Raw genomic sequence first — 20,911 nt, 5'->3', positions numbered from 1 at the left:
CATTCACACACCGATGGCGGACGAAACCATGCGAGGCACCAACCTGCACATCAGGAGCAATCAGGGGTTCAGAGTCTTGCTCAAGGACACTTTGACACTAACTCTGGGGGAGCCCACAGGGATCGAACTGGGATCGTCGCTGTTCCCTACTGACTGCCTCGCCCCGGCCTGGGCCGGCTTAGCGGTCCAGGCACCTTGGCTGGTAATCCAGCATGACAGTGTGTCGTGGGTTCGAGTCCCGATCCCGACGAACTTTTCTGTCTGTCTACCCCCCCTCCCCCCATCTCTCCCCGTTATCATCTATCAATAAAAAAGGCGAAAAGCTCGCAAATAAATCCTAAACAATGCCTCTCCCTTCTCTCCGTCAGATCCTGGACAAGCTGTTGGACCGTGAGAGTCATCATAAATCCTAAACAATGCCTCTCCCTTCTCTCCGTCAGATCCTGGACAAGCTGTTGGACCGTGAGAGTCAGACCCACAAGCCTCAGACCCTCAGCTCCTTCTACTCCAGTAAGCCGGCGGCCAGCAGCAGCCAGCGCAGCCCGTCCAAACACGCCACGGTGACGGCGGGCGCGGCCGGAGGGGGAGGGGTCTCCAAACACGGAGGAGGAGGGGGAGGAGCCTCCTCGTCCTCCAACGCGGTCAGTGCCGCCGCGGCTTCGTCTTCGTCCAACTCGCTGTCCGCGGTGGTGCCGGTGGCGAGCGGGGGAGGAGGGGGAGGGGCCTCGGGGCAGCAGCAGGCGGGGCCGATGGGGAACGGCGTGCAGAGTAACGCCAACGCCAGCACCGCGGGAGAGGGAGTCGCTGACGCCAGAGAGCAGGGTGAGTACTGTGGCCTGGAATTACTGTACTGTTACTGACCCCAGAGAGCAGGGTTTTCGTCACCGCTAAACCCCTTATCCCTAAACTTCTTTGCCTTATTTTACTATTTTGAAAAACATTTTTGAATAGTACAACTAGCCAATCTACATTGACACGTTGTGAGCTTGTAGACTGGCCATTTTAACTATTCAAAAATGTTTTTCAGAATAGTATAAAAAGGCAAAGAAGTTTAGGAATAAGGGGTTTAGCGGTGACGAAAATGGAGCCCTTAGAGGTCAGGTTTAGGGGTTTAGGATTAGACATTTAGGGCTCCATTTTTGTCTCATCTTTCTAAAGCCACTATTTGGGTTTTTAGGAGTGGGGAAAGGGTGTTCCCCCACTAAAGGGTGTTCCCCCACTAAAGGGTGTTCCCCCACTAAAGTTGGTATTTTGGTTACCTGTCTAAATCCCTTAAACACCTCCGTTACCCGTTATATTATGCATAGGTGTGGTTTGGGCGTTGCAATAATTAAACCATATTTAACCAATCACCAGTCTTGGCTTTAAGAGATCCCTTTAATAGATCCCTTAACCGTCGCCCGTTAGTGCTATATTGCTTCATAGCCGCAGCCGCTGACGCTGCACTCGCTCAAATCTTGCTCATTTTTTAAAAATTCAAAGTTCTATGTAAACTACGAAATTGGGGCTTTCATTTGGTATATAGATTGTGTGTGTAGATCGTCTCTACGGAACGGTATGAAGCGAAAAGGAAAGTCTGGCACAAATAACTTATTTGACTATATTATATAAACACAATGGACACAAGGAAGTGGCAGGCACTCACTTCTGCTGATTATAGGAAAATAACAATAGAGAGATGCAATATGAATATTGGAGAGATGAGGCAGCCTGACTAGTCTGTGCCTGGACATCTCCATTGACGCGCGCGGTGGCCGCTCTTTACCAAACTAATTTGGTACGGCTTACGGGTGCTTTTAAATGTCACTATCGCTTTCCCAAATGTGTGTGACCAAAATAGCAATTTAGGGGAAAGCGTGCCAACACGCCCATGACCACACCTCTAGGCGCAAATACCGGTGTTGGCAAAGAAGATAGCGGGTGACGCTGGACGAAAATACCATTAAGGGACAGAGAAAGCTCCTATATTCGTAATGTTCGGGCAGCGGCTGAATTGCGGGCCGCGCTGCGGGTAAAGGCTGCGACAAAATTGGAGCCCTTAGAGGTCAGGTTTAGGATTAGACATTCAGGGCTCCATTTTCGTCAGCGCTAAAGCCCTTGTCCCTAAACTTATTTGCCTTTTTTTTTTTTTACTATTTAGAAAAACATTTTTGAATACTTAAAATGGCCAGTCTACAAGCTCACAACGTCGTAACTCTCTCAGCTATGTCGCTCTGATGTAAGGTAAATTTTTCCACTGTGTGTGTGTGTGTGTGTGTGTGTGTGTGTGTGTGTGTGTGTGTGTGTGTGTAACAGATGGCGGGCAGCCCTCCCCTGCCTGTGACCAGCAGGGGGAAGCGGCCCCCTTCAAGCCAGAGGGCACGGTGCCCAGCAGACTGGCGCTGGGGGGCCGCGGGGCGTACAGCGGGCGCTGCTGGGGGTCCCCCGTACGCCAGAAGAAGAAACACACAGGTGAGGTGATTTCTGTACCTCTGTTCTCTGTTCGGTGACTCCATCAGACTCCATCTTAGCCCGTAGAACTTGCCCTAGCACTTGTCCTAGCCTCGACAACCTTTTTTTTTGTGGCTTTCGCCTTTATTTTTATATTTTTTATGGAGGGACAGACATTCGGCTGACAGGAAATGGGGAGAGAGATGGGGGGGTGACATGCAGTAAAGGCCGTCGGGATCGGGAGTCGAACCCGCGGCACACTGCCGCAAGGTGCCTGGACCGCTGAGCCACGGCCCAGGATGGACCGCTGAGCCACGGCCCAGGATGGACCGCTGAGCCACGGCCCAGGATGGACCGCTGAGCCACGGCCCAGGATGGACCGCTGAGCCACGGTCCAGGATGGACCGCTGAGCCATGGTCCATGATGGACCGCTGAGCCATGGTCCAGGCCTGCCTCGACGACCTTACAGGCCTTATTATGCAACGGCTCAACTTATGTAACTTATTTTAGGTTTTAGCGTTGGCTATACGCAGCGCGCACTTGCGAGCTGGTACATCCTTAACACAGAGTACGCCAAAAATTGCGAAAGCGGAGGGTTAAATTAGTCTGCCAAACCCAGAATCTCCGTTTTCCAGGGGTTTATATTCTTTAATCCTTGTTTTGATCGTATCGTTAGCCACCGTTCATTAGCAACAACTGTGGCCATTCAAATAATGTGACCAGATTTGACTGAGAGACTGCCATCGCGCAAATTCCAGCTTTTCACCAGTGGAGAAAAACCTTTTTTTTTTTTTTTTCCCCAAAATGAGTTTATAGCACAGGCAGACTCTTCACATACTAGAACATGTCTGAAATAAGTGTCAGAGCTGAAATCGACATGTAAATATGAAATAAATGCTTAAACATGTAGCTAGGTGTAATGTTAGAGACCACAGAAGTGAACCTTTCATGCCTGTTTTCTCAACTTGCTGTTTTCTGCAAGACATTACTCTATAAGCCATTTCTCCAAAACTGGTGGGTCAAACTGAACAACCAATATGTCAATTTGAAGCTATGATTCCCTGGTTTCACATGACATGAAAAAACGAAAATTCAAAAAAATCCAATGGCAGTCCCTCAGTCAAATTTAGTCATTGGCTATACGCAGCGCGCACTTGCGAGCTGGTACATCCTTAACACAGAGTACGCCAAAAATTGCGAAAGCGGAGGGTTAAATTAGTCTGCCAAACCCAGAATCTCCGTTTTCCAGGGGTTTATATTCTTTAATCCTTGTTTTGATCGTATCGTTAGCCACCGTTCATTAGCAACAACTGTGGCCATTTGTAAGATGCGCGCGCATCCACTTCCATTCTAAGCCCTAAGCTCTATCTCGGAAACGACATTGAGGGGCCGTTTCTCTGGCCCAGACAAGCGTTTTCAACGGCCTGTAGCAGGCGCTGTGATACTCGCGGTCGGGTTTTTCCACCACCGACCGAGAGAACAACAACCGGTCAAGACACCACACACAGCAGTTTGTCACTGTAACATGAGATTACGGATATTTGTCCCTTCAAAGTAAGTGTTACGCGCAACCTTGAGCATATGCTATTAATTAAAACTTTAATTGCCCGGGGTTATTTAATCCATTACATTAATGCGCCCATATGATTTATAAACACGGACCCCTTTTCCGGACGGACCGGCGGAAGTTGTTGATGTGTGTGTAGCAGCTAACAATAGCCACACCACTCTAGAGGCGATCGACAACAACGGGAGACAAGAATAAATCTATCGAGACTAGCGACTGGACCGCGGAGCGCCGTCTAACACAGGATCTTTTTTCAGAAAAAGACGGGATGATTTAGATCGCGAGTTATGAACGTTTTAAGATTTTCGTTTTCATCAGCTAAACAGGGGAGGGAGTTTTTCGATGACGTCTCACTCTTGCTTGTCACCGAGGATTGCCAAACAGGCGCGCCTGGGCTATAGAGCCATGCGATCCGTTCTCGTATCAATAATCTTCGTCTTTTGGACAATACTTCGTCCTGGGCGTCGGGCGTTACTAATAGAAAGGACAAAGTACTTCGTCCTGGGCGATGGGAGTGTTATTGGCGGCGGAAATTGTGTTAACATATCCAACAATGGCATGTGATGGTGTGTGACCGTTGTCTCCAGGCATGGCGAGCATCGACAGCAGCGCTCCAGAGACCACGTCGGACAGCTCGCCCACGCTGAGCCGCCGCCCGCTGCGCGGGGGCTGGGCGGCAGCCTCCTGGGGGCGGGGCCAGGACAGCGACAGCATCAGCAGCTCCTCCTCTGATTCGCTGGGCTCCTCGTCGTCCAGCGGCTCTCGCAGGGCGGGTGGCGGAGCCCGGGCGAAGAGCACGGACACCAGCAGGTAAAATAAATAATCTCTTGCATTTTACGAAAAAGTTTGATAACTTATTTCGAAGACATTTGTGACTAAATTTGACTGAGGGACTGCCATTGGATTTTGGAAGCTTCAAATTGACATGTTGTTCAATTTGACCCACCAGTTTTGGAGATATGGCTTATAGAGTAATGTCTTGAAGAGAAACAGCGAGTTGAGAAAACAGGCTTGAAAGGTTCTCTTCTGTGGACTCTAACATTACACCTAGCTACATGTTTAAGCATTTATTTACATGTTCTGTAAATTCAGCTCTGACACTTATTTCAGACATGCTCTAGTATGTGAAGAGTCTGCCTGTGCTATTAACTCTGGTGAAAAGCTGTAATTTGCGTGATGGCAGGCTCTCAGTCAAATCTGGTCACATTTGTAGAATCAGCCTCGGCCCGGTGAATTTTCACACGTGTGTGTGTGTGTGCGTGCGCGTGCACGCTGTGCCTTCCAGGTACAAGGGGCGCCGTCCCGAGTGCCACGCGCCCCACGTGCCCAACCAGCCGTCGGAGGCCGCCGCCCACTTCTACTTCGAGCTAGCGAAGACGGTGCTGATCAAGGCCGGCGGCAACTCGTCCACGTCCATCTTCACGCAGCCCTCGGCCAGCGGGGGCCACCAGGGCCCACACCGCAACCTGCACCTCTGTGCCTTCGAGATCGGCCTGTACGCGCTGGGCCTGCACAACTTCGTCTCGCCCAACTGGCTGTCCAGGACCTACTCCTCGCACGTGTCCTGGATCACCGGTGAGATATATATTTAAGCAATATTACACGAGAGGGTGTGGGTTAACGTGATTATTGCCACGACAGTGATGCGGTAAGGAACGAGACGTAGTCGAGTTCTGCAAGCATCGCTGAAGTGGCAATAATCACGTTAAACCACACCCTCGAGTGTAATATTGCAATTATCAAGGTCAAGGTCAAGGTAAACTTTATTGTCCACAAGGGAAATTTGTCTTGGGCTTTCACCCCAGCTACAGCCACACATAAAACATCAATGACAAACAAAAATACATTACAGAGGAAGACACAACATTACACAATTGCACACATGATGTGGATAATCTAACCTCACACAGTTACCGCTGTTTCAGAGCCTCGTTCAACATCTTAGTTGATGCTGGTACAAACGTTTTTTTAAATCTGATGTACTTCCACTTTGGTTCTTTGTATCTTCTCCCAGAGGGCAGAAGTACAAACTCGCCATTTAAAACATGGGTAACATCATTGACGATTTTTTGAGCCTGTTTTAATGTAGCCTGCTCATAAATAGACTGCAGAGAGGGGAGTTGTCTTACCCCTATGATCTTCCCTGCAGTCTGCACCAATCTGAACAATTTGGACCTCAGTTGCACTGAGAGATTACCGAACCAAACTGTGATGCCAAACCTGACCAGGCTTTCCAAGACTGCTCGATAGAACACTAACATAAATCTTTGGTCAACACCATGAACCCTGAGACGCCGAAGGAAGTGCAGTCTTTGCTGTAGTTTACTACAGAGACTGTCAACATGTGTATTCCAAGTTAGTGAGTTGTCAATACAGATCCCCAAGTATTTATATGAGGTAACCTGTGAGATGGTCGAGTCATGGATGACCACAGGCCTGTGATCACCAATACTCTTGGGGTCAAACACCATCTCCTGTGTCTTCTTAACGTTAAGAATAAGGTGGTTGTCATCACACCACTTTACAAAGTTCTGTACCTCTAAAAAGTAGTCGGCTACATCCCTATCCTTATCCAGAAGGGCCAAGATGGCAGTGTCATCCGAGAATTTAATGATGTAATTGTTCGGGTTGCCACTTCTACACTCATTTGTATACAGAGTAAAAAGGACAGGTGAGCTCACGCAGCCCTGGGGTGCTCCAGTACTCAGGGTTCTGCGCTCTGACATAGTGCCATTCACACTGACCCTTTGTGTACGTTTAGTTAAGAATGAATGGTACCATCTAATAATAAGAGGATGGACATTAAGGTCCCTCAACCGCTTAATTAAGAGATGTGGCTGTATTGTATTGAATGCTGAGCTGAAATCTACAAGAAGAAGGCGTGCATAGGCTTTGTTATTGTCCAAGTGTTTCAAAAGAAAATAGTCCAAGGTCAAGACTGCGTCCTCTATACCTCTGTTACTCCTATAAGCAAACTGAAAATCATCCAATGAGCAGCCTACCGCTGCCTTCAGCAGACTGATAATGATTTTCTCAAAACATTTCATGACTACTGAAGTCAAAGCGACTGGGCGATAGTCATTATTTTCCTTGCAGCCTGCCTTTTTGGGAACAGGAATTATAATGGAGTCTTTCCAGGTGGACGGAACAGTACATGAGTCCAGTGATTTTTGGTAGATGGGACACCAAGCCTCCGCTAACTCCTGACTGCATGAATGCAGCAGCCGGCCACATATCCCGTCTGGACCTGAAGCCTTCCGGGGACATGTGTGGGAAACATCCTCTGGACTTCACGTTGATCCACAGTAATTCCCAGATCACTGTGCATGGGTACAGACTCTAGGGCAGCATATTGTTCATACAAGAAGTCAGCTGTTTCAAACCTTGCATAAAAGTTGTTTAGTTCGTTGGCCTTTTCCTTTTCATTTGACACACAAAGGCCCTTCTTAGCTGGAGCCATGTTAGTCATGGCCTTCATAGATTCCCAAAATTTTTTGGAATTAGAAGAGGAGCAGTAGGCCTCAAACTTCTCCTCCTTCCGTTTAGCCTCCCTTATTTTATTGTTAATCTCCTTCTGAATATTCTTCATAGTTAACAAATCCCCACTCTTGAATGCCCTTTGTTTCTTAACTATGCATTCTTTGATTTCCCTTGAGATGAAGGGTTTGTTATTGGGGTACATCGTTATGGTCTTTTTAGTCAACACATTGTCTTTACAGAATTTGATGTACTCCGTCATAGTATCTGTAGCCTCCTCCAGGTCTAGGCTATGGAAGAGGCTCCAGTCAGTGCAACAAAAGCATCCCTTCAATGTTTCGATGCCATCATTGTCCCACACATAAATGGTTTTAACCTGTGGTTTACTGCTCTTAAGCAGTGACTTATATGTGGGAATTAAATGAACAACATTGTGATCTGCATTGGCCAAAGGAGGTTTAGCCTTGGCTATATAGGCGTTCTTAATATTGCCATAGCATTTGTCTAAGATGTTGTTCCCTCTTGTCTTGCAATCAACATACTGCTGAAACCCCGGTAGCACAGATTCAAGTTTGCAATGGTTTACGTCACCCAAGACAAAACACGGTGCTTCGGGGGTGCGTTTCAATTGCCTGTGAACACAGTCAGCTACAGCGGTGGCTGCCCTTGCAGCATTTGCGCTAGGTGCAATGTAAACAGCACACAACACAATGTTACCGAATTCGCGCGGTAAATAAAAGGGTCGCATACTTAGACATAGCAATTCAATGTCCTGGTTACACAACGACTCCCTCACAGTGAATTGGGAGCACCATTTATCGTTTATGTAAACCGCGATCCCTCCTCCTTGGCTCTTAGCCGAGTCAGCTGTCCTGTCACAACGTACCAGAGTGAATCCGTCCAGGGAAACTAGTGAGTCCGGAACCGTCTCGTCCAACCACGTCTCGGTGATCACTTGCAGACACGACTCCCGGTACTCGTGTAGAGCGCTGGTGTTTTATCGTAGCGTATCTGCCTTGTACCTCAGTGAACGGGCGTTACAGAGAATCACGGATGGAAGAGGTGGTCTGTACATCCTTCTCCTTAGCCTCTGTTTCACCCCTCCGCGTCTACCCCTCCTCCTCTTTCGCCTGTTGTTGTCGCTCCTCGGTGGCGTTACCAACAGTTCACTTGGGAGCACTGGGGCTAGGTTGACATGGCTGTTGCCACTGGGTCGGAGCAGCCGAAGCTGGTCGGAGGTATACCGCAGATATGTCGCCGTTGTCGGCGTGGAGTCCTGACACGCCGGCGAGTAACATTCCGCAATGATATCCCGTACGATTATAACGAACAGCCATCTCAGCGGCCCCATCGTCAGGTATCAAAAACACAGTCAGTGCACAAAAAACAAACTTGAGACACAGACAAAACAACAATAAAAGTGGCGAGCTGGAGCAGCCCGGGTCGCAGCAGTGCTTGCGCCACCGGTGTCACTGACAACAGTGGGTAACTATACAACAGTTACCCTTAAAACTAAGAAAATCGCTGAAAGAACAATTTTTTTTAATGACAGATGTAGTCACTACGACCACAAATGTCCCAAGAAACTAGCTAGCCTAGCCACCGAGTTTGCTGCGCTCTGGGAGAACAGAGCAGCTGAATTCTTTGTTTTGATTAGGTGGTGAATGGTGCTGGTTTAATCCACGGCTAGAATGCTGTTTCAACCAATCAGATTGCTTCCTTGAAACGACCTGTGATATAATATAATATAATGTCACCATCCAGTGTTGTTTTTGAGGCAGCAAATTTCTATTTTAGTTTTAGTCATAGTCTCTCGAATAGTTTTCGTCACATTTTAGTCACCTGGAATGTTTTAGTTTTAGTCTAGTTTTAGTCGACTAAATGTCATAAGATTTTAGTCGACTAAATATACAGTTGGTTTACACGTGTCTACACATGTAGACACATGTAGACTTATGTACACGTGTGTAGACACATGTACACGTGTGTAGACACATGTACACGTGTGTAGACACATGTACACGTGTCTAGTCACGTGTAGATTGTCTACTCACAACCGTTTGGTTTCAAGGAGTTACATGGCGCACCACCGGTGTGGTTTGTGCCTTAGGGCCGATTCATACTCCTATTTTACCGCTGTTTCGGCGCTGTAGAGCCTCTGTTTCGGCGCTGTAGAGCCTCTGTTTCGGCGCTGTAGAGCCTCTGTTTCGGCGCTGTAGAGCCTCTGTTTCGGCGCTGTAGAGCCTCGTCAGAAATTTTCAGTAGCACCGAAGAGCCGACTTTAGGCCCCCCCCCCCCCCCCGAATCTCAAATGACGTCACATTGTAGGCTCTACAGAGCCGAAGCGACTTTTATTCGGCTCTAGAATAGGAGTATGAATCGGCCCTTAGGCTTCGTAATGAGAGAGTGCACAGGGCACATATGACAAAAATAACTGAAGTGAAATACACCAAGAAATGCTGTGTTGTCCTTTTTGTTGTTGATCTAGTCTTTGGAACCGAGAACAGAGTCTTCTCTGATGACCTTAAAAACAGAACCGAGAACAGAGTCTTCTCTGATGACCTTAAAGAACAGAGTCTTCTCTGATGACCTTAAAGAACAGAGTCTTCTCTGATGACCTTAAAAACAGAACCGAGAACAGAGTCTTCTCTGATGACCTTAAAAACAGAACCGAGAACAGAGTCTTCTCTGATGACCTTAAAAACAGAACCGAGAACAGAGTCTTCTCTGATGACCTTAAAAACAGAACCGAGAACAGAGTCTTCTCTGATGACCTTAAAGAACAGAGGCTGCGTTCGAATTGCTAGGGTTGTTCCCTACTCCCTACTCCCCATACGGGGATCCAGACTCAGTGGACTCAAATGGTGATGAATTCGGACAATACTCCCTGTATGGGGAGCACCGACTCTGACGTCAATATCGGTAGAGGGCGCTATAGGTCTGCGGGTTCATGTACTTTTTATTTGCATTGTAATCCCCATAGGGTTTTTTCAGATCGCCTCATAATAGGGCTGTCCCCGACTAAGGATTTGTATAGTCGAAATTAATATGAATAAATTTGCTGTTAGTCGACTGATAGTCGACTGAACACCCCCCTGCACCCCCCCCCCCAAAAAAAAACAACACATTTGCATTAAGGTTGGGCGATAAGCTCTCAAGGCGCCGCGTCCTGCCTGTTTTTGCAGCGCCGTTCGCTACGCGTTGAGAGCTTGTAGATCCGTCTATTTTTGCAGCGCAGCTGCGCAGCTGCAAGCCAAGCTAACATCACAACCACTGGCTGGTGACAGTGTTGTTAGCCGCAGCAACATGTAGCCTGCCCTGGTAACTTCTCCTCCTCCCCGGAGAACTCTTGCCTCCCCGCACCGTCGGGGAGGCTGATCCACAAGCTCTCAAGGCATCGCGTCCTGCCTGTTTTTGCAGCGCCGTTCGCTACGCGTTGAGAGCTTGTAGATCTGTCTATTTTTGCAGCGCTGGTGTCGGGGTTCGTTCACGTTGTCAATAAAAAAATAACCTAGATTACAGGCGGAGATGAAGTTCAATCAGTGGGTTGAATCAGTAGCTACGCGCTAAGCTAACGATCCCCGACCCTACACTAACACTAGCAGCCTGTTTTTTATTTTCCCCCCGACTTCACGGGTGGCGCATTGGGATTGTGATGAGACACGAGACAGCAGTGTGCATTCTGTTGTGACTGTATATTATTAAACTGCATGGGTCTGGACTCCGGAGCATAAACAACATGTAGGCTACAGTACAGTAGCCTCCCTCGGCTCGGTCCCTCCCAGCCTTTACTCTGGCTGCCAGAGTGTTCCCCGATGCTGCGGTGCATACCATTATAACGGAGGAGGGGTTTTCCACCCGGCCCAAAAGAAAAAAATCGTCCCGACTGTTTTTTTTTGTTTTTTTTGTGAACATCGACTGAGAGGTTGTCAGTCGACTGAGACCCGTTCCGATCGATTAGTCGACTATTAGACTAATCGAGGTCAGCCCTACCTCATAAAGAACTGTATGAAAAATAATACGGCAAAAATAGCCGATCTATAAGCAACGCGACGTCCGTGTTGTGAGCTTGTAGATCGGGTACTTTTGGTAAAGAATTACCAAAAGTAGCCGATCTACAAGCTCTGCTCACAATATGGACGTTAACAGAATTGATTGAAATATTTATTAACAGTTTGCAGAATTACAGTACATTTCAAGCACAAACTCAATACAGAAACAGAAACAGCAGTCCAATAAATTACTGACTACATAATGAGGTTTTAATGTATTTATCGCAATTCAATGAAATAATGTTAGATAACATATATTTTTTCATGGCAGGAATTAATTAATATTAATAAAACATATGTTCGGAGACACAATTAATGTGTCACATGCGTGTACAAAATATATATTGGACTTTAGCACATATCTTTACAACCTCACCAACCTTAATCCAAAAACTATTAAAATATATTCTACAGCAAGCAACTGATTCCTCTCCTAACGTCATGCGCTGGGCCTGGGTGATACAATGAATTAGATTAGTAATACTATTGCAAATTAATTGTTTTATTATAAATAAAATAAAACAATTGCAAATAAATGCACAGATCATTTGTCTCGATCTGTAGCTTCGAGATCCACCAAGGAAGAAAAGAGAGGGGAAAACGAAAGTTTAAAAAGTACATTTGCGTTGATTTATTTCGCTGGTTCAACTTCTGCCTCTTCTGAGTTGGAGCGCATGCATGCAGAAGCAGCGCACGTGCATGTGCGCTCAAGAGCGAGCTTGCGCAATGCATTATGGGGCAGATTTGCTTCGCTGTGTTTTTGTAGTGACCATCGGATGGTCCCTACAATTCCCGGTGCATTGTGGGATACTTCAGTCCACTACATAAGGGTGCAAAAATGCTCACTACATATTCGGACACTATAACAAAATGGCGGAACCCCAAAGTAGTGCACTATATGGGGCATAGGGAATGAATTCGAACGCAGCCAGAGTCTTCTCTGATGACCTTAAAAACAGAACCGAGAACAGAGTCTTCTCTGATGACCTTAAAGAACAGCGTCTTCTCTGATGACCTTAAAAACAGAACCGAGAACAGAGTCTGCTCTGATGACCTTAAAGAACAGAGTCTTCTCTGATGACCTTAAAAACGTTCAGAATAAATAAATAAGCTGGCCGATTAATACACATCTGATTTTTAGACTGTATTCTAAAATCAATCGGGGAGCTAATGGAGGGCAAGTCTGGCGGTTGCACTTTTTAACAAACTGCAGACGATTAAGTGATTTTCCAGTAATTGAGACGGATGGAGAAGGACGTGAATAACTTCTCCTCCGTTGGAGGACGGAACGCAAACCACTTTGATTTTTATAAACGCATTAAAAGCATGATGAATTCTAATCAGTCACTCTTTGTACTTGAGTCTCAAAGTTGAGTCTAGAATAAACACAGAGTCTTCTTAGGTTTCTCTGGCACCGTCTGGGCCTGATGAGAGTTGCCAAGATTCTCACAGATACGCTGCGTCAGATTTCTGGGGGCCAAATAATTGATCTCCCCACTGAATATGTTCAGCTAAATTATAATGAACATTTAAGCTGAGGAGAAGAAAGCTGTAAGGGAAAAGAAATCTAAGAGTACTACTTTGAGTACCTCAAAGTAGTACTTTTAGATTTCTTAGATCTCGCTGGAATGGACTGATTCTCAGCCTGAAAGAAGGTATAGGGTGTACCAAAACTCCTGGAGGGGGCGTCAACATAATGTGTCACGTGGTAGCGGCCGCCATACTTGCTGGCTTGTCTGGTTTGTTTACATTGAGCGACTATCCGTGTGCTTGTATACGTTCTTTTTTTAAACTGACCTCACAATGATGCAGACTTGCTCAGTAAATAAGTGCCACAGCAGGTCGCGTCGAGGAAATGAGCCAGAAAACGGAATTAGATTTTCAGCTTTCCAGCATGGAGACAGCATCAAGGAACCCAGATTGAACCCGAGTTTACAAAAAGACGTAGAATGGCTTGGATCGGCGCATTTTCCTTGTCCTTGTATTTGTCCTTTCTATCCATCCTGGTGTTGGTTCACTATGTTGTCGCCAAGAACGAGCTCAATATTTACAAAAACATACCACCGTAACTCTATTCTGAGTGATGTGGGCTAGAATTGAATGCCCACGAGAGGGCCGTCCCTAGCTTTTCAGACGCCGCCCTCCTCTTGGTGACGTACACGTTTTCACACGCTATAGGCTTAGTGTCAGGCTATCCAAACAGATGTGAAACACTGGACTAAATGTATTGTGTGTCGTCGTCGTCGCCCACCCCCGCCCCCCACCATGTGCTTCCAGGCCAGGCCATGGAGATCGGCAGCGCTGCGCTCAACATCCTGGTGGAGTGCTGGGACGGTCACCTGACCCCGCCCGAGGTGGCGTCGCTGGCCGACCGCGCGTCGCGGGCACGGGACCCCAACATGGTGCGGGCGGCCGCGGAGCTGGCGCTGAGCTGCCTGCCCCACGCGCACGCCCTCAACCCCAACGAGATCCAGAGGGCTCTGGTGCAGTGCAAGGAACAGGTGGGTTTAATTAAAACACACGCCCTCAACCCTAACGATGTCCAGAGGGCCCTGGTGCGGAGCAAGGAACAGGTGGGTTTAACGAGGTCCAGAGGGCTATGGTTGATGTAAATCTGTTCTTTTTTGCACATTTTACAATCTTGTACTTTTATATTGCAGCTAAATAGTGATTCCAGTAAGAAAGACGCCTTTAGAACGAATTGTTAATCCAATCCAACTGCCGACGGCTACTTTGGTTAACTTACTATATATTCGCTCCTCTATAGTTAGAGTTTGCGCACTTACAGTATTAGTCCTTTTTCTGCTCAAAATGGGCCAAATTACTATGTTTAGGAGCTTATAGAACATGAAAACAAGCTAAGCTAATGTTGCTGCTGACCTCCAGGACAACGTGATGCTGGAGAAGGCGTGCATGGCGGTGGAGGAGGCGGCCAAGGGGGGCGGGGTCTACCCCGAGGTGCTGTTCGAGGTGGCCCACCAGTGGTACTGGCTCTACGAGCAGACCATGGGGGGCGGGACCACCTCCCTGGGAGGCCACGCCCACCACCACCACCACCACCAGAGAGGAGGCGGAGGCACCACCACGGAGGGGGGCGGCGGCCCCGGGACGGGCGGCGGAGTCCGCTGCGGGGCCGGAGGAGGCGGGGTCCCGGGACGCCACCGGGGGGGCAGTGGGGCCCCCACGGCAGAGATCCTGGTGGCGGTGGACCCCCACCACCACCACCCCCACCCCGTGGCCAACGTAGTGGGGGTGGAGTCCCAGGGGGGCGTGGCCACGGTGACGGCGTCGGTGACGCACGCGACGGCCGTGGTGCCGGTCATCTCTGTGGGATCCACCATCTACCAGGTAGGGCTTTCACTAGTTGTTTAACCCATTCTGGGCAGGAACCAATGTTCCCTCTAATTTTCTTTCGGTCTGAGCAAACACTCAAACCTCCTGAGCAGACATCAGCAACTACTGAGCAAACATTACGTCACCTTGACACCAACTATCCAAACGTTAGATAATGCTAAGTGAGCGCCCCTCACTTCACACAGGTGGGATTTTTTTCTTTTTTCCAAATGGATTTTGGTATACGAGTGAATCAATGAATAGTTACATAAGGTTACACACTACAAGTTACAACATTTTTATTTTATATCAAGGTGGTAGGCTAGGAATTTTAGGAATATTCAGTTAGTATATCAGTGGTTCTCAACCTTTTCAGGCTGTGACCCCCCAAAGTAATCATATTTGAACTGGGGACCCCCACCCAGACAAGCAACAGAATGGTTCCACAGATAAATATTGTGAAAATAGCCGATCTACAAGCTTGTTGTGAACTTGTAGATCGGCTATTTTCACAATTGCCTCTTTCTTTATCATTTAATAATCTGGCCAATGTTTGACCAGTTTTTATAGCATGGTTTGCTGATTACTTTTGATGCAGTAATGGTATTATTTCTTTTAGAGCCTTTGAGGTATTATAAAAGTCTTAAAAGTCCTTAAATTGTCACTTCACTGTCATCTGGGGTCCCCCCACCCCCAAATCATGTGGGGACCCACAGGTTTAGAACGACTGGTAGGCTATATGAATAGTATACTCAATATTGCTTTACATGGGGGGGCATGAGAAAACGGAAATAATGTATTGGGACACACACACACACGCTCACACACACACACCCAAGTTTGTTGGTTTGTGTTTTTTAACTCCTAGTTTCTCAGATTGTCGAACGTCAGCAGCCCCTTTTGAAGAAAGCTGTATTAACAGATTGGAGAATTACAGAGAGGTTCCATATGGGGCTAGACCGCTAGACCGCTAGAGATTAACGTTAGCTTCCACATGTTTCATTCACAAGCACATGACCGGACTGTCTGGAGGCTTGTTGTGCTGTAGTGATAACGTTAGCTAACGAGAAGCTAACGTTAGTCCCCCTCTCTTGTTGTTGCGCACAGCCGTGCTTTTATCCACACTTCCATCCGTTCGCCTTTTAAATCTAAATGTCCCATCAACGCACGGGTCCAAGCAACGCCAGCTTATCTGGTTCTTGGGGTTTCATTAACACTGACTGCTGCTGCTGTTACGTCTCCACCTCTAACACCAGGGCTCCACCGGGCGCGTCAGCGTCGCGTCTCCGTCACCGTCAGGGAATGTTCCCTTTTTAATCAATGAAGGGTGGCTCCACTGCCCGCGTTGCGTTGACGGAGACGCGACGCGTGCATTCAAATTGAACCGGTGCGTTTTTTGACGCACGCGACGGAGACGCAACGCGCCCGGTGGAGCCCTGGCGTAAGGTCCCCACTCGCGCGCAGTCACACACAGGAGGAGTAGCCTCGGTCCCAGGCAGGAGGAGAGGAGAGGAGAGGAGAGGAGACCATAGAGTAATAAAAGGAGGGGAGGAGACCTATCTGTCGCGGTCGCCTCGCCTGTGTAATCTAAATAAAGTGTAAAGTAAATAAAAAATAAAGTGTGGGCAAATGTCGACTCGGGATAGGTAGCCTATTATTACTGTAGTGATACTCGGGGCAATTTATTTTTTAAATAAAAACTTTTTTTTTTTTTTTTACACCAGCGTCTGACGTCTGTGTCTGTGCGCGACAGATTTCAGTTGTGCGCGGGGGCATTTGGCCATGTGTGTGCGCGCGCACGCACGGGCGCACCTTAGGGGGAACATTGGCAGGAACCCCTTTTGGTGTTTATTGCGAACGCAGTGAGCATTTACTATGAGACCCAGCAGATCACGTCTGTGTGTCTGTGTGTGTGTCTGTGTGTGTGTGTCACGCTGTAACACCACCCGCCCACCACCAGAGGGCGCAGCTGTATCACACACAAAAACACACACACATGCACGCACGCGCACGCACGCACGCACGCACGCACGCACGCACACACACAAAAAACTTAACTTACAAAAAAACGCAACTTAAAAAAAAAACTTAAAAAGGAAAAACGCACACACACAAAACTTAACTTAAAAAAAAACTTAACTTAAAAAAAGCTTAACTTAAAAAAAAAACTTAAAAAGGAAAAACGCACACACACAAAAAACTTAACTTAAAAACAAACTTAACTTAAAAAAAAAGTTCTTCGATTTTTCAAAAATAGCAGACCTACCGAGTGGCGCGCTATGAGCTTGTAGATCTGCTATTTTTCAATAGCTAAAGCATAACATAATGCTAACACCAAAAGGGGTTCCCACCCAGAATGGGTTAAACGATGTTAAACAACGGCCAGACTTGCTTTTTTATGCTCCTTGTGTAACTTTTTAAAATATATTTGTAATGCTGCGGTGCTTTGTAATGGGCTGTTCACAACATACCAATAACTATATTGTGTTCACCGGATTGTGTTGGTTATAGTTGTGATATGAACTCTACCATCCACTTGACTTTTTAATTAAAAAGGATATCTTTCGGGGCACCCGCTGGCCTAGCGGTCCAGGAGCATCAGGCCACATATAGGCTCTGGGCCTGACAGTGCGTCGCCTGTTCGAGTCCCGTTCATGACGACCTGTGCTGCGTGTCTCTCCCCTTCTCTCTCTCTCCCTCCCGTTCATGTCTATCTTCACTATTAACTATCAATAAAGGCAAAAAGCCAAAAGAATATCTTAAAAAAACTAGGTTATCTTTCTAGTTGTGGTTACAGATAAAGTGTGTGAACGTACCATCATATATAACGGGTGTATGTTTGGGTTGGTATATCTCGTCCCCTCCACAGTCTCACCCCATGCCGGGCCAGGCCATGGCCCACCCCCACGGCCAGGCTCTCCATCCCTACACCACCATCCAGGCCCACCTCCCCACGGTGTGCAGCCCCCAGTATCTGGGCCACCCCCTGCAGCACGTCCCCAGGCCCGCCGTGTTCCCTGTGTCCGGCGCCGCCTACCCTGTGTCCGGCGCCGCCTACCCTGTGTCCGGCGCCGCCTACCCTGTGTCCGGCGCCGCCTACCCACAGGTGTGTGTTGTGAGTATTCCACCAAGCCTTCATTCAACTCCCAGCGTGTGTGATGTGTGTGATATGAGTGTCAAATATATATAAACCAGTGGTCCTTGAGGGGGTTCCAGGTGGTCCTTGAGGGGGTTCCAGGTGTTCCCTGAAGGGGTTCCAAACTTCCAGGTGGTCCCTGAGGGGGTTCCAGGTGGTCCTTGAGGGTGTTCCAGGTGGTCCTTGAGGGGGTTCCAGGTGGTCCAGGTGGTCCATGTCATATGAAAGCAGGGAATCATAGCTTCAAATTGACATATTGGTTGTTCAGTTTGACCCACCAGTTTTGGAGATATGGCTTATAGAGTAATGTGAAAAGCTGGAATTTGCGCGATGGCAGTCAAATCTTGTCACAAATGATGGATTTAAAGTGCTTTGTGAAAAGCTGGAATAAACCCTGTTGGATGTGAGCAGTGATGACGAGCTGCAGAGGAGAATGGAGGTGTTTTAAACCCTGTTTATAAACCCTGTTGGATGTGAGCAGTGATGACGCTGCAGAGGAGAATGGAGGTGTTTTAATAAACCCTGTTGGATGTGAGCAGTGATGACGCTGCAGAGGAGAATGGAGGTGTTTTAATAAACCCTGTTGGATGTGAGCAGTGATGACGCTGCAGAGGAGAATGGAGGTGTTTTAATAAACCCTGTTGGATGTGAGCAGTGATGACGCTGCAGAGGAGAATGGAGGTGTTTTAATAAACCCTGTTGGATGTGAGCAGTGATGACGCTGCAGAGGAGAATGGAGGTGTTTTAAACCCTGTTGGATGTGAGCAGTGATGACGCTGCAGAGGAGAATGGAGGTGTTTTAAACCCTGTTGGATGTGAGCAGTGATGACGCTGCAGAGGAGAATGGAGGTGTTTTAAACCCTGTTGGATGTGAGCAGTGATGATGCTGCAGAGGAGAATGGAGGTGTTTTAAACCCTGTTGGATGTGAGCAGTGATGACGCTGCAGAGGAGAATGGAGGTGTTTTAAACCCTGTTGGATGTGAGCAGTGATGACGCTGCAGAGGAGAATGGAGGTGTTTTAAACCCTGTTGGATGTGAGCAGTGATGACGCTGCAGAGGAGAATGGAGGTGTTTTAAACCCTGTTGGATGTGAGCAGTGATGACGCTGCAGAGGAGAATGGAGGTGTTTTAAACCCTGTTGGATGTGAGCAGTGATGACGCTGCAGAGGAGAATGGAGGTGTTTTAAACCCTGTTGGATGTGAGCAGTGATGACGCTGCAGAGGAGAATGGAGGTGTTTTAATAAACCCTGTTGGATGTGAGCAGTGATGACGCTGCAGAGGAGAATGGAGGTGTTTTAATAAACCCTGTTGGATGTGAGCAGTGATGACGCTGCAGAGGAGAATGGAGGTGTTTTAAACCCTGTTGGATGTGAGCAGTGATGACGCTGCAGAGGAGAATGGAGGTGTTTTAATAAACCCTGTTGGATGTGAGCAGTGATGACGCTGCAGAGGAGAATGGAGGTGTTTTAAACCCTGTTGGATGTGAGCAGTGATGACGCTGCAGAGGAGAATGGAGGTGTTTTAATAAACCCTGTTGGATGTGAGCAGTGATGACGCTGCAGAGGAGAATGGAGGTGTTTTAATAAACCCTGTTGGATGTGAGCAGTGATGACGCTGCAGAGGAGAATGGAGGTGTTTTAATAAACCCTGTTGGATGTGAGCAGTGATGACGCTGCAGAGGAGAATGGAGGTGTTTTAATAAACCCTGTTGGATGTGAGCAGTGATGACGCTGCAGAGGAGAATGGAGGTGTTTTAAACCCTGTTGGATGTGAGCAGTGATGACGCTGCAGAGGAGAATGGAGGTGTTTTAAACCCTGTTGGATGTGAGCAGTGATGACGCTGCAGAGGAGAATGGAGGTGTTTTAAACCCTGTTGGATGTGAGCAGTGATGACGCTGCAGAGGAGAATGGAGGTGTTTTAATAAACCCTGTTGGATGTGAGCAGTGATGACGCTGCAGAGGAGAATGGAGGTGTTTTAATAAACCCTGTTGGATGTGAGCAGTGATGACGCTGCAGAGGAGAATGGAGGTGTTTTAAACCCTGTTGGATGTGAGCAGTGATGACGCTGCAGAGGAGAATGGAGGTGTTTTAAACCCTGTTGGATGTGAGCAGTGATGACGCTGCAGAGGAGAATGGAGGTGTTTTAATAAACCCTGTTGGATGTGAGCAGTGATGACGCTGCAGAGGAGAATGGAGGTGTTTTAATAAACCCTGTTGGATGTGAGCAGTGATGACGCTGCAGAGGAGAATGGAGGTGTTTTAAACCCTGTTGGATGTGAGCAGTGATGACGCTGCAGAGGAGAATGGAGGTGTTTTAAACCCTGTTGGATGTGAGCAGTGATGACGCTGCAGAGGAGAATGGAGGTGTTTTAATAAACCCTGTTGGATGTGAGCAGTGATGACGCTGCAGAGGAGAATGGAGGTGTTTTAAACCCTGTTGGATGTGAGCAGTGATGACGCTGCAGAGGAGAATGGAGGTGTTTTAAACCCTGTTGGATGTGAGCAGTGATGACGCTGCAGAGGAGAATGGAGGTGTTTTAATAAACCCTGTTGGATGTGAGCAGTGATGACGCTGCAGAGGAGAATGGAGGTGTTTTAATAAACCCTGTTGGATGTGAGCAGTGATGACGCTGCAGAGGAGAATGGAGGTGTTTTAATAAACCCTGTTGGATGTGAGCAGTGATGACGCTGCAGAGGAGAATGGAGGTGTTTTAAACCCTGTTGGATGTGAGCAGTGATGACGCTGCAGAGGAGAATGGAGGTGTTTTAATAAACCCTGTTGGATGTGAGCAGTGATGACGCTGCAGAGGAGAATGGAGGTGTTTTAATAAACCCTGTTGGATGTGAGCAGTGATGACGCTGCAGAGGAGAATGGAGGTGTTTTAATAAACCCTGTTGGATGTGAGCAGTGA

At 47.6% G+C, this 20,911-nt stretch overlaps 1 protein-coding gene across 1 annotated transcript in view; it reads left to right on the top strand.

Annotated features, from left to right (window-relative positions):
* zswim8 (zinc finger, SWIM-type containing 8) overlaps nt 1–20,911 on the top strand; it is a 176,451-nt gene that overhangs the window by 120,508 nt on the left and 35,032 nt on the right. The window contains exons 24-30 of the mRNA XM_079512880.1: nt 441–822; nt 2,296–2,451; nt 4,586–4,808; nt 5,284–5,573; nt 13,805–14,100; nt 14,414–14,875; nt 17,730–17,975. Of these exons, the coding sequence (XP_079369006.1) occupies nt 441–822; nt 2,296–2,451; nt 4,586–4,808; nt 5,284–5,573; nt 13,805–14,100; nt 14,414–14,875; nt 17,730–17,975 (2,055 nt within the window). The remainder of the gene's footprint in view (nt 1–440; nt 823–2,295; nt 2,452–4,585; nt 4,809–5,283; nt 5,574–13,804; nt 14,101–14,413; nt 14,876–17,729; nt 17,976–20,911) is intronic.

This window comes from Electrona antarctica, assembly GCF_951216825.1.
Source record: "Electrona antarctica genome assembly, chromosome: 10".
Classification (NCBI taxonomy): Eukaryota; Metazoa; Chordata; class Actinopteri; order Myctophiformes; family Myctophidae; genus Electrona; species Electrona antarctica.
The sequence above is the reverse complement of the archived record's forward strand: the minus strand, read 5'-3'. Positions and strand labels throughout refer to the sequence as shown.